Source organism: Cetorhinus maximus, chromosome 3, assembly GCF_964194155.1.
Source record: "Cetorhinus maximus chromosome 3, sCetMax3.hap1.1, whole genome shotgun sequence".
NCBI lineage: Eukaryota > Metazoa > Chordata > Chondrichthyes > Lamniformes > Cetorhinidae > Cetorhinus > Cetorhinus maximus.
In genome coordinates, this window is record NC_135881.1 from 5281884 (window position 1) to 5295172 (window position 13289).

At 43.8% G+C, this 13289-nt stretch overlaps 1 protein-coding gene across 1 annotated transcript in view; it reads left to right on the top strand.

Annotated features, from left to right (window-relative positions):
- cpsf1 (cleavage and polyadenylation specific factor 1) overlaps window positions 1–13289 on the top strand; it is a 114467-nt gene that overhangs the window by 69812 nt on the left and 31366 nt on the right. The window contains exons 21-26 of the mRNA XM_078536209.1: window positions 155–291; window positions 1397–1574; window positions 2995–3201; window positions 4023–4112; window positions 6105–6254; window positions 9085–9237. Coding sequence (XP_078392335.1) covers window positions 155–291; window positions 1397–1574; window positions 2995–3201; window positions 4023–4112; window positions 6105–6254; window positions 9085–9237 — 915 coding nt within the window. The remainder of the gene's footprint in view (window positions 1–154; window positions 292–1396; window positions 1575–2994; window positions 3202–4022; window positions 4113–6104; window positions 6255–9084; window positions 9238–13289) is intronic.

Genomic DNA, 13289 nt, shown 5'->3' on the forward strand with positions numbered 1-13289 from the left:
TCTTTTGGCAATCACCTTAAATTTGTGTGCTCTGGTTCTCGACCCTCCATCAATAGGAACAGAGTCTATCTTTTCTGTCTATCACAGAATCACACTGTACTGGGCTGATAGCCGGATATACTGACAGTTGAATATGTATAACTATCTTTTCCAGCTGTCAAAGGTGATCGCCCTCTGTGCGTACCGAGATATCAGTGGGATGTTTACCACAGAGAGCCGAGCCTCTGTTGTGAAGGAGGACACCATGAAAGGGAGCCAGTCAGAGTTGGAAACCATGATTACCAACATTAGGTAAGGACTACTCATCTTAACACTAAAGTATGGGAACATTCTTAGAATCACCTCTGCTTTTTACTGTCTCCATATATAAAGCCCATTTTCCCATAAACTTTTTTAACAGCCTTATTGACTTATCCTGCCACCTTCAAAGATTAATGTTTGTGGACCCGCATCCCACCACCGCCCCGGCCCCTCTTCCTGCAGCCCTGTTAAAACTATAGCATTTAGTTTATACTGTCTTCTCATTATTTCTCACAAAATAGCATTACTTCATGCTTCTCTGTGTTAAATATCACCTGCCATGTGTCTACACGTTTCGCCAATCTTTGACCTCCTGAAGTCTGTTGCAATTCTCCTCGTTTACCTCATTTCTGGATTTTATGTCCTCTGCAAACTTCGAAATTTTTCCTCCAATACCCAAGTCCATTAGTTTTCCAAAATTAGTCTTTTTTTCTCTGCCCATTATCCCCTTTTCCCCCATTTCTCCAAATAAAATTTCCTTTCGTTTCTATAGTGATGGTGACTAATATAAGGGTCACAACGGCAGCTATCATGTCCAGAATTTGCATGTGAGGCCAGGCTGAATGTGTTGACAAGCTCCCTGACCATAGCGACATTGCCAATGAGCCTGACCCGGCCCTTGCCCGATGCCCCCAGCTGGAGCTGGCATGACTGGTTAATAACTCTAGCCGTGTGTATTCTCTTTTCTCTTTCTTCCTAACTCTGCGCCACAGAGCTTAATTATGGTGTCCGCTGCTCTGGCTGAGATGAACAAACTCGATGCTGACCAGGTGGGGTTGGGGCTTGATGGCGCGACAACTTCAAGCCACCAGCTAGAACTGAAAATCCAAGTTTATTGTTTGTGTGTGTGCTTCTGTTAACAACACTACAAGCAGAAGAAAGCAAGGAAATGGCTGTGTTATTTTAGATTGGGGATATGAGATGGTCACAAGCAGAGAGGTGTAAATTTGAGCACCGTCCTTTCAGCTCTAAAGCCTGATTTTTATATCAGATCTAATTTATTTGTGTGAAAGAGGTTCAGACGCTATATTGTTCACTATTGCCAATTCACTTCCTTGTCGGTCAAACCTTTGTTGCTTTTATTTCAAACTTGCAGTACCACAGTGGACGATGAAGAGGAGATGTTATACGGAGAGTCAGGCTCAGCACTGTTCAGCCCTCCTAAAGAGGAGCCAAACCGTACCTCTGTGCCAATGGCTGAAAAAGAAACCTCGCATCTAAAAATAGAGCCCACGAACTGGTGCATGCTGGTGAGGGAGAACGGTGTCATGGAGGTGAGCATTGCAATCTGTGCCTAGGATTGAGCTGGGGTGGTGTAAGAGACAGGATGAAACCCCGTGTCTCGTAACAGTGTAGTTAAAAGCTGAATCTACCTTTCTGTTTTATTATAATATCAGGAAAAGTACATTAGCGGCGATGATATGATGATTTACTGCTGTTGTGGAGTCAGGCTAGATGTGAATTTTAGAATCGCACAGCGCGGGAGGCTTTTTGGCCCATCATGCCTGTGCCAGCTTTTCAGCAGTGCTATCTAATTTGTCATCCTCTCTTGCTCTATTCCCATGGCCCTGCACATTTTTCCTGCGTTGGGTTGAAGGTAGGTATGTAACATGATAGCTGTGATTCTCCCAATCATGCTCTCCTCCAATCAGGCTCTATGCCAACAAAACTTCTTTGTGGAATTACTCCATGTATAGATTTCTAACCTTGGTACCAGAATGGAGTTCATATCCATTGCTTCATTAAGCTTGGGTTAATTTAACATGTGTTTTTTGGAATTCCTAATATTGTAACATAATTTTGTACCTCTTCACCTGCCTTCTCCATCACCCACCTGCTCGACATTACTCCCTGTCCAATGTATTGGGCAAGTGGCCTTTGTGAATTGCTACTACTCAGCTGGAAATTGTGGGATCAACCTCACAATGTAAGAGGGCAGGTGAGCAGCACTGACAGTGGTATCATAGAACCACATCTGACACCAGTTCTGTAACATAAAGCGGTAGATCTTTTTCTCCACCCTGCTTTTTAAAGAGGAAAAGCACCTATTCAGTGAAAATCTCTGAAAAGTTTATCCATTCATGTAGATGGTGAACAGCAATGGTCCCAGCACAAATCCCAGAAGGATACCACCTCCCACTTATGAGACAGTTTTTTGCAGTAGAGTATCAACAGGAGAAGAGAGTTTAGAAGGATCAGTGACCATAGTAGAACCAAGTTTGTTCATGGGATGTGGGAATCCCTGGCTAGGTCAGCATTTATTGTCCATCCCTAATTGCCCTTGAGAAGGTGGTGGTGAGACACCTTGAACCGCTGCAGTCCATGTGGTGTAGGTGCACCCACAGTGTTGTTAGGGAGGGAGTTCCAGGATTTTGACCAAACGACAGTGAAGGAACAGCCGATATATTTCCAAATCAGGACAGTGTGTGACTCGGGGGGGATCTTGCCAGTGGTGGTTTACCCATGTATCTACTGCCCTTGTCCTTCTAGGTGGTAGAGGTTGTGGGTTTGATAGTTGCTGTCGAAAAAGCCTTGGTGATTTGCTGCAGTGCATCTTGTAGTTGGTGTACACTGCTGCGTTGTCATTCAAGTAGGCTAATTAGATGGGATGGAATTACTGGATGACCTGAATGCCCTCCTCTCATTGAAAGCATTTTAGTGGCTGTAATTTAACTTTCCTGTGCTTCTGTGCAGATCTACCAACTGCCTGACTGGCGCTTGGTTTTCCTGGTGAAGAATTTCCCTGTGGGTCAGCGTGTGTTGGTCGACAGCTCTTCTGGTCAGCACATGACACAGGGAGAGATAAAGAAGGAGGAATTTGCCCGCCTGACAGAGATGCCGGCAGTAAGAGAGGTCTTGCTGGTTGGGCTTGGCAATCGACAGACGAGACCTTTCCTTCTGGTAAGCAGTAGTTTGTGTCGCTGCAATAAATGTATGCTATTATATATTTTGCATGTGTTCTGACCATGTGAAGCGTGTCAACACTCACTATGCAAATCAAGGTCCAATTCTGTGATCTGTATTAAGCTTGCCAATCTAAATTGGGGATGTAAACAAAATGCACATGCTGCAGATCTGAAATGAAAACACAGGGTGCTGGAAATACTGAGCAGGGCGGGTGGGAAGGTAGGGTTAACTGTTCAGGCCTTCCATCAGAACCAGGAGATGAACAGCTTATGAAGAGGGACAGAGTTGGGGGAAAGGAGGTGGTGAGAGAAATAAAGAATGGTGAGTGACTAAATGGAGGACAGACCAAACAGAAAGAGGGAAACAGATAGCAGTGAAAGTGAAGAAGGTAAGAGGAACCTGTTAGTTCATTGCCACTTCCTTTTCAGGAATGTCCATCCTGAGGAAGTTCTGCTCTTCCCTTGAACGTGATTTTAGTTGCCGTAGTAGAACTTTCTTCATTGCCGCTTGTTTCTCTTCCTGCATTTGATCGGGTGTTTGCTAAAATTCCATCTCTCCTGTCATTTAATCATCTCCTTTGGCTATTCTTTTTTTTTCTCCTTTTACCCTGGGCTCTTTTTCCTTTAGTCTCATGCCTAACAGCTTATAGACAAAAAAAGGGGAAGAAAGTTTCAAAATAAATAGGAAAGTTGCTCAGTAACAAAAATAAAAATGATGCAGCACCATTTTTGTGGATCTAAGGTGGTATTAGCCCCTGCTCCTTAGTACAGTGGCTCCATGAATAGATGACTAACTTTCTTTGGCGTTTGCTACAGGTTCACGTGGAACAGGAGCTTCTGATCTATGAGGCCTTTCCCTATGACACACAGCAAAGCCAGAATAATCTGAAGGTTCGGTTTAAAAAGGTACGTAACATCACAACAGGAAAAACAGCCCTGAAATACCTCGCACACATCACCAGCTCTTTTAAATGAACATTTCTGGTTAAAATGCATGCCCTTTGGTTTATTTTTTAACAACAAATTTCATTATTTAAATTGTTATTTAAAGTTTCCCTCATTGATGGATTATTGGTGCCGAGTTCAACCAGTACTATCAAAATCAAGACTAATTAGTTATTCATCTAATTACAAAAGGTGCTGGAAAAACTCAGCAGGTCAGGCAGCATCTGTGGAGAGAGAAACAGTTAACGTTTCCAATTTGACTCTTCTTAGGAACAGTTCTGATGATAAGTCATGCTGAACTCGAAACATTAACTCGGTTTCTCTCTCCAACGATGCTGCCAGACCCTGCTGAGTTTTCCAACACTTCTTGTTTCAGATCTTCAGCATCTGCAGCATTTTGCTTTTATTCATCTAATTAGCTGGCGTAAGGAACATATATTTTTTAATTAGCTGGCGTAAGGAACATATCTTTTTATTTTCTGTTGGACTGTGGATTAAAATTACAATGGCTGCAGTTTGAAAGACATGTCCACTGGAACAAGATGAGAGGTATATACAATGTTACAGGCCTGGAACAGGGTGTGCCATGAAAGACAGGATGGTGCCAGAAAGGAGTCCTGGACCAAGGGAGCTGCCTGGCAACGACGTTTTAGTTGGCTCCTGACCAGGTGACCAGGTTTTGTGTGAGAACAGTGCAGCAGAATAGCCCCTAGCCTGAAAAGGAAAAGACCTGAAACCTCCCTCTCCTGTGTGTAAGATTCCAGTAATTCCACAATAATAACGAGCTGGCCTTTTCTCCTTTTAACTCTATAAGCTGCTCTCTCTCACTGAAAACCCCTGTCAAGAGGCAATGGGGAAAATCACTGTTAGAGATATTGAAAGGCAAGTGCCCAACGAGTGAACTAAATACGACCACCTCATCTCATCAACAAAGAACTGAAAGGAATTTGGAAGACATCGATCAAAATCGAATCCTGTACTGTGGAATTGGTGCTATTGAACTGTTTTATCCCACCCTTAAAATCCATGTTTTTGTGTGTCTTGTATGTGTGTGTATAGGGATTTAAGAAGGTGGTAGAGTTTAAGTTATAGTGTTAGAAATTAGCAGTTCATATTTCTTTGCCACTGGTTAACGACAGTTTGTTCAATAAACAGTTATTTACTTGTTAAATTTACAAACTGGTGCTCGTATTCTGTTAACCTAAATTAAACAGTTAGGTAGAATTGGGGCAATCTGGTAGTTTGGTCAAACTTTTCATGTTTGTCACAGCTCGGGGAACAGTGGGGCTTGATATTACAGTGCACTATCCCCAGTGAGTCGTGATACTGGTTAATTGTCCTGTTGCTGTTGTGGGATCTTGCTATGTGCACATTTGCTGCCACATTTATCCATGTAACAGCAGCACCTATACTTCATACCGAATTCATTGGCTGTGAAACAAGCTGGAATGTCCTGAGAATGTGAAAGGTGCCAGCTGAATACAGTTTCTTATCTTGTATCATAACTTATCCTCTGGTACAGAATCTGCCCCAACTGTGATGCTGAATAACCCTATTGATTTTCACTCTCGCTTTCCTTGGCTAGTTAATCCAGTTTTTCTTGATGACTGTTCAAAATTTCATTATTTTTCATTTGTGTCCTTGAAATCTACTTTCCCGCATGCTTTGAAATAATAACCTGATTTTGGATGTACATTGATGATCTCACTCAGTTATGTATTCTGACGAAAGATCATCAACCCTGAAACGTTAACTCTCGTTTCTCTCTCCAGAGGCACTGCCTGACCTGTCGCGTGTTTGCAGCATTTTCTATTTTCATCACCTCTGTCATCAGCTTTCACAGAACCAAAGAATCTGCTAGGTTGTAAAGCAGCTCATGTCCTGATGGCAGCTCTCACCTAGTAATCAGCGATGTCTTGAAGTGACGTCTTTCCTCTTACCTTCCCTCTCCAGGTGCCACATAACATAAACTTCAGAGAGAAGAAGGCCAAACAGTCCAAGAAGGACAAGAAGGTTGAGAACGCTACAGGAGAGGAACAGATCATCCCGAAAGCAAGGGTTGCTCGCTTCCGCTATTTTGAAGATATTTCTGGATACTCGGGGGTAAGGGCTACTTTTGAATAGTTTAGCGTCATTTTTCCTTTATCTCTTGCGTAGATTTCTTTTAACAATAGCATGACACCTTAATGACAATATAATGTACAAATCTCTACGTCTACCCAAGCAGATGGTGCATTGCCTGCCCCAGCTCCCACTGCGCCGTTGGGGTTAGTGCAGTTAGAAGGTACATCTGCACAGATTCCACAGCACTACTAAGAAGAGCAGGGGAATTCTCCCTAGTGTCCCGGTCAATATTTATGCTTCAACAAACATCACTTTTTAAAAAAAAAAAATCTTTGTTCTCACTTTGGCAGATTGTGGGACTTTGCTGTGCACAAATTGCCTGTAAAGTGCTTTTGGGATATCCTGGACTCATGAACAAATCTGCATAAAAGCAAATTATTCATTTACGTTCTAATGCCAAGCATTTTGACAAAATTCTTGTTTCTTTTTGAGAGAGGACTTAAATCAGCTGCACAGTTCAGGGTTGGAATAAGCATTCCCAAAAGTCCTGGGTTCCATGATCAAACTCGATCACAGATTCAGGCAGCATCTCAGCATCTGGCAAGAGGATGTAAGTCGATAATTCTTCCATGCTGCCTGACCTGCTGAGCATTATCGATCCCAGATTGCTGGATATGGAAACTTCCTCCAAGGAACCAATAGCAACATGATTAGAAATTTAGATTGTTCTGACCTAAGATGACCCTTGTTCAAATTCCCATCATGCTTTTTGCCTAATGGGATATATGCAGTTTTTAAAAATCATTCTTGACACTTGAGCATCACTGACAAGGATATTTTTAATGTCCACCCCTAATATCCCTTGAGAATGTGGTGGTAAGCTGCTGCCTTGCACTTATCTATTTATTCTTTCATGGGATGGTGCGCACCGCTACCGAGGCCAACATTTGTTGCCCATCCCTAATCACCCTTGAACTGAGTGGCTTGCCACACCATTTCACAGGGTAGTTGGGAGTCAACCACATAGGCCTGGAGTCATAATGTAGGCCAGACCAGAGTAAGGATGGCAGATTTCCTCCCCAGATTGGTTTTTACGACAATCGTTGATGATTTCATGATCACCATTACTGAGACTAGCTTTCAATTCCAGATTTATTAATTCAGCTTAAATTCCACCAACTGACATGGTGGGATTTGAACCTGTGTCCTTAAAGCATTAACCTGGTCCTCTGGATCACTAGTCCAGTGACATTGTCACTACACCACAGTCTTCCCCGTGCTGCAGTCTCATTACAGCCTTGGTTCAAACATGGACAAAAGAGCTGAACTCCTGAGGTGAGGTGGGAGTGACGGCCCTTGACATCAAGGCAGCATTTGACCGATTGTGGCATCGAGGAGCCCTAGCAAAACTGGAGTCCATGGGAATCAGGGAAAACTCTCCGCTGGTTGAAGTCATACCTAGCACAAAGGAAGATGATTGTGGTTGTTGGAGGTCAATCATCTCAGCTCCAGGACATCACTGCAGGAGTTCCTCAGGATAGTATCCTCAGCCCAACCATCTTCAGCTGCTTCATCAATGACCTTCCTTCCATCATAAGGTCAGAAGTGGGGATGTTCGCTGATGATTGTACAATGCTCAGCGCCATTTGCGACTCCTCAGATACTGAAGCAGTCCATGTCCAAATGCAGCAAAACCTGGACGGTATCCAGGCTTGGGCTGACAAATGACAAGTAACATTTGCGCGACATAAAAGCCAGGCAATGACCCATCTCCAACAAGAGAGAATATAACCATCACCCCTTGACATTCAGTGGCATTACCATTTCTGAATACCCCACTATCAACATCTAGGGGTTACCATTGACCAGAAACTGAACTGGACTAGCCAGATAAATGACTGTGGCAGGTCAGAGGCTGGGAATCCTGTGGCAAGTAACTCAGCTCCTGACTCCCCAAAGCCTGTCCATCTACAAGGCACAAGAGAGGAGTGTGATGGAATACTTCCCACTTGCCTGGATGAGTGCAGCTCCATTAACACTCAAGAAACTCAACACCATCCAGGACAAAGTAGGCAGCTTGATTGACACCCCATCCAAAACGTTCATTCCCTCCACCACCAATGCACAGTAGCAGCAGTGTGTACCATCTACAAGATGCACTGCAGGGATTCACCAAGCCACCTTCAACAGCACCTTTCAACCCATGACCACCACCATCTACAAGGACAAGGGCAGCAGACACATGGGAACACCACCACCTGGAAGTTCCCCTCCAAGCCACTCACCATCCTGACTTGGAAATATATCATCATTCCTTCACTGTCACTGGGTCAATATCCTGGAGCTCCCTCCCTAACAGCACGGTGGGTGTACCTACACCACATGGTTTGCAGTGGTTCAAGAAGGCAGCTCACCACCACCTTCTCAAGGGCAATTAAGGATGGGCAATAAATACTGGCCTAAGCAGCAACACTCAGATCCCATGAACGAATTAGAAAAGAGTACACCCGCAATGCTGTGAGGGAGGGGGTTCCAGGATTTTGACCCAGCGACAGATACAGTTCCAAATCAGGATGATGTACGACTTGGAGGAGAACTTGCATGTGGCAGTCATGCGTTCCCATGCACCTGCTGCACTTGTTCTTCTAGGTGGTAAAGATTATGGTTTTGGAAGATGCTGTCAAAGGAGCCTTGGTGAGTTGGTGTAATGCGTCTTGCAGATGGTACACCGTTGCTGCCACTGTGTGGCAGGGATGGATGTTGTACTTATCAAATTGGATGTTCATTCGTTTATGGCGTCGAGCTTCTTGAGTGCTGCCTCCGTGCCTGTTTCCACGCACCGTTAACATCTCTGCTTTCTCTGTCCTAGGTATTTATCTGTGGCCCGTCCCCACATTGGTTGTTCATGACTTCGCGAGGCGCGTTGCGTATGCACCCCATGACGGTCGATGGACCAATCGAATCCTTCGCACCCTTCCACAATGTCAACTGTCCCAAGGGCTTCCTGTACTTCAACAAACAGGTATGGAGCCAAGCATTGTCACTATAAAAAACAATCTCTATGTTTGTGTTTTAAGTAGAAGTTTTTTTCCTTTCACATAATTTAAGAGCTCCCTGATGTTCTTGTGGGTAAAGGCACTATCTGGTATGGACCAGAGATCCCCGATTCCATCTCTCTAGAAAGGCCTGCCTGTTTTTAAACCAGGTCCAGTTCTAATGGATGGATTTATTTTGAGACAGGTGCTTACAACCTTTTTCCATATTTGTATAAATGTTAACTTTTTCTGGGGCGTTGTTTCTCACACACACTAGGAGATAATGTGTTCACTGCTTTATTGGCATTCTTTTTAAAACACTTGCTGCTAATCTGAATGCGCATAGCATTCAGAATAAAACTAATGAGTTAACAGCGCAAATAGAGATAAATAGGTATGATTTGGTGGCGATTACTGAGACGTGGTTACAGGGAGAACAGGTTTGGGAGTTGAATATCCAAGGGTACTGAGTGGGCAGAACTTTGCCGCTGGCGAGCAGGGAGCGGGGCCCGCTCGGCGACGCGGGATCACGTCGGGCGGAACCCCCAACATCATCCCGACTCATTTAAATTTTCAGGAAGGCGGGGGTGCAGCAAAATAAGCCAATTAAGGCCATTGACAGAATCAATTATACAATTAAAGGACCTGCCCGTCCAACCTTAAGGTTGGCGGGTCAGCCAGGAGCCCTGGCGGGGAATAGAAAAAACATGAAACCTCATCCACCGGCGGGATGAGGTTTCATGCAGGGTTTTAAAAAGTTTAATTAACTTATTATGTAAATTATGAACATGTCCCATCTCATGTGACATTGTCACATGAGGGGGACATGTTAGGGAATTTTTTTTTCTATTCATATTTTTAAAAGAGTAAGCGATCTCCCTGAGGCAGCACTTTGCCTCAGGGAGATGTGCGCTCTTTCGTGCGCATGCGTGAAAGAGCGCACTCTCGCTTTTGGGGAACCCCCACCCTCGCACAGGAAGCGCATAGCGCTTCCCGCCGGACGTCACGCTGGGCGGGCCTTAATTGGCCCACCCACATAAAATGGCGGCAGGGCCCGCTTCTCCGGCGGGATTGGCTCCCTGCCTGCCGGAGATTGGGTCGGGCCCGCCCACCCGACAGGCAGAAAATTCTGCCCAGTGTTTCGGAAGGATAGGCAGGAAGGAAAAGGAGGTGGTGTAGCTTTGTCAGTAAAGGAAGAGGTCAGTGCTATAGTGAGGAATGATATAGGCACTGGAGAGCAAGATATAAAGTCAGTCTGGGTAGAAATTAGAAATAGCAAGGGAAAGAAGTCCCTGGTGGGAGTAATCTGTACGTCCCCAAACAGTAGTTCAGCAGTAGGGCACAGTATAAACCAGGAAATACTGGGAACATGTAAGAAAGTCATGGCAATAATCATGAGTGATTTTAATATTCACATGGATGGACGAATCAAATTGGCAAGGGTAGCCTCGAGGGAGAGTTTATAGAGTGTATTAGAGATTGTTTCTTGGAGCAATATGTTGTGGAACCAACCAGGGAGCAGGCTATTCTGGATTTGGTTTTGTGTAATGAGATGGGATTAGTTAATGATCTCATTGTAAAGGATCCTCTAGGGAAGAGTGATCATAGCATGCTAGAATTTCAAGTTCAGTTTGAGAGCGAGAAACTGGAGTCCCACACTAGTGTTCTGGAGTTAAACAAAGGTAACTACATAGGCATGAGGGCAGATTTGACCCTAGTGGACTGGGCAGGGAGACTACAAAGTAGGACAGTTGATGAACAGTGGCAGATATTTAAGGAGATATTCAATTCCTCCCAAGTAAAATATATCCCAATGAGGAAGAAAGATGGTAAGAGGGGGGAAAAGCGTCCATGGCTAAGCAAGGAAGTTAAAGATAACATAAAGGCAAAAACTAAGGCATACCAAATTGCCAAGGTCAGTGGCAGGCTGGAAGATTGGGAAACTTTTAAAGATCAACAAAGGGTTACTAAAAAAATAATAAAAAGAGCAAAGGTAAATTATGAAAGAAAACTAGCGCAAAATGTAAAAACTGACAGCAAAATCTTCTACAAGTATATAAAAGGAAAGAGAGTAGCTAAAGTTTATGTTGGTCCATTGGAGGATGAGACTGGGGAGTTAATGGGAACGCAGAAATGGCAGAGGCGTTTAATCAATATTTTGCCTCAGTTTTCACAGTGGAGGACACTAGTACCGCCCCCAATAGTAACAGGTAGTGCAGAGGGTATAGAGAAGGAGGAACTTAGAACAATCACCATCACCAAAGAAAAAGTACTGAGCAAACTATTGGGATTAAAGGGTGACAAGTCCCCAGGGTCTTAAAGGAAGTAGCAGCGGAGATAGTGGATGCATTGGCTATAATATTCCAAAATTCTCTGGATTCTGGAAAGGTTCCAGTGGATTGGAAAAATGTTAATATAACACCCTTATTCAAAAAGTTGGTGGGGAGGCAGAAAGTAGGAAACTATAGACCAGTTAGTTTAACATCTGTCGTTGGGAAATTGTTGGAATCCATTATTAAGGAAGTAGTAATGGGACATTTGGAAAGTCAAAATGCAATCCATCAGAGTCAGCATGGTTTTATGAAGAGTAAATCATGTTTGACTAATTTGCTAGAGTTCTTTGAAGATGTGACAAGCAAAGTGGATAATGGGGATCCTGTAGATGTAGTATATCTGGACTTCCAGAAGGCCTTTGATAAGGTGCCGCAATACACAAGATAAGATCACACGGAGTTAGGGGTAATATATTAGCTTGGATAGAGGATTGGCTAACCAACAGAAAGCAGAGAGTCGGGATAAATGAGTCTTTTTCTGGATGGCAAGCTGTAACTAGTAGGGTGCCACAGGGTTACAGTCCTTGGGCCCCAACAATTTACAATCTATATTAATGACTTGGATTCAGGGATAGAAGATACTATAGCTAAATTTGCAGATGACACCAAAATAGGTGGGAAAGTAAGTTGCAATGAAGAAATAAGAAATTTACAAATGGATATGGGCAGGTTAGGTGAATGAGCCAAAATTTGGCAGATGGAGTTTAATGTGGATAAGTGTGAGGTTATCCATTTTGGTCGGAAGAATATAAAGGCAACTTATTGTTTAAATGGAGAGAAACTTCAGAATGCTTCAGTGCAGAGGGATCTGGGTGTCCTCGTGCATGAATCGCTGAAAGCTAGTCTGTAGGTACAGCAGGTAATAAGGAAGGCAAATGGAATTTTGGCATTTATTGCTAAAGGAATAGAGTATAAAAATAGGGAAGTGTTGTTGCAACTGTACAAGGCATTGGTAAGACCGCACCTGGAGTACTGTGCACAGTTTTGGTCCCCTTACTTGAGGAAGGATGTAGTTGAATTGGAGGTGGTTCAGAGGAGGTTCACTAGATTGATTCCAGAGATGCGGGGCTTGTCTTATGAGGAGAGATTGAGCAGTTTAGGTCTATACTCGCTAGAGTTTAGAAGAATGAAAGGAGATCTAATTGAGGTATATAAGATACTAAAGGGGATAGACAAAGTAGATGTAGAGCGGATGTTTCCCTTTGTGGGGCATTCTAGAACGAGAGGCCATAGTTTTCGGCTAAGGGGTGGTAGCTTTAAATTGGAGATGACGAGGAATTACTTTTCTCAAAGGGTCGTGAATCTGTGGAATTCACTACCTCAAAGTGCAGTGGATGCCGGGACGCTGAATAAATTTAAGGAGATAGACAGATTTTTAATTAGTAACGGGGTGAAAGGTTATGGGGAGAGGGCGGGAAATTGGAGTTGAGGCCGAAATGAGATCAGCCATGATCGTATTGGATGGCGGGGCAGGCTCGAGGGGCTGAATTGCCTACTCCTGCTCCTAGTTCTTACGTTCTTATGTTATGTTCTAATTAGCAACAGGGATACAAGTCCCTTCGGGTCTAAGTTACCTAGAAAATATTCCAGGAGAGGTACTTTCAGGAAAAGTATTGCTGAGCAGAAGTCTGGCTGGCTCTCAGCTGAGCATACAAGCTCTGTCTAATGGTTCCATTGCTGAGTCCCTCTATTGTTGCTCTTTGTTC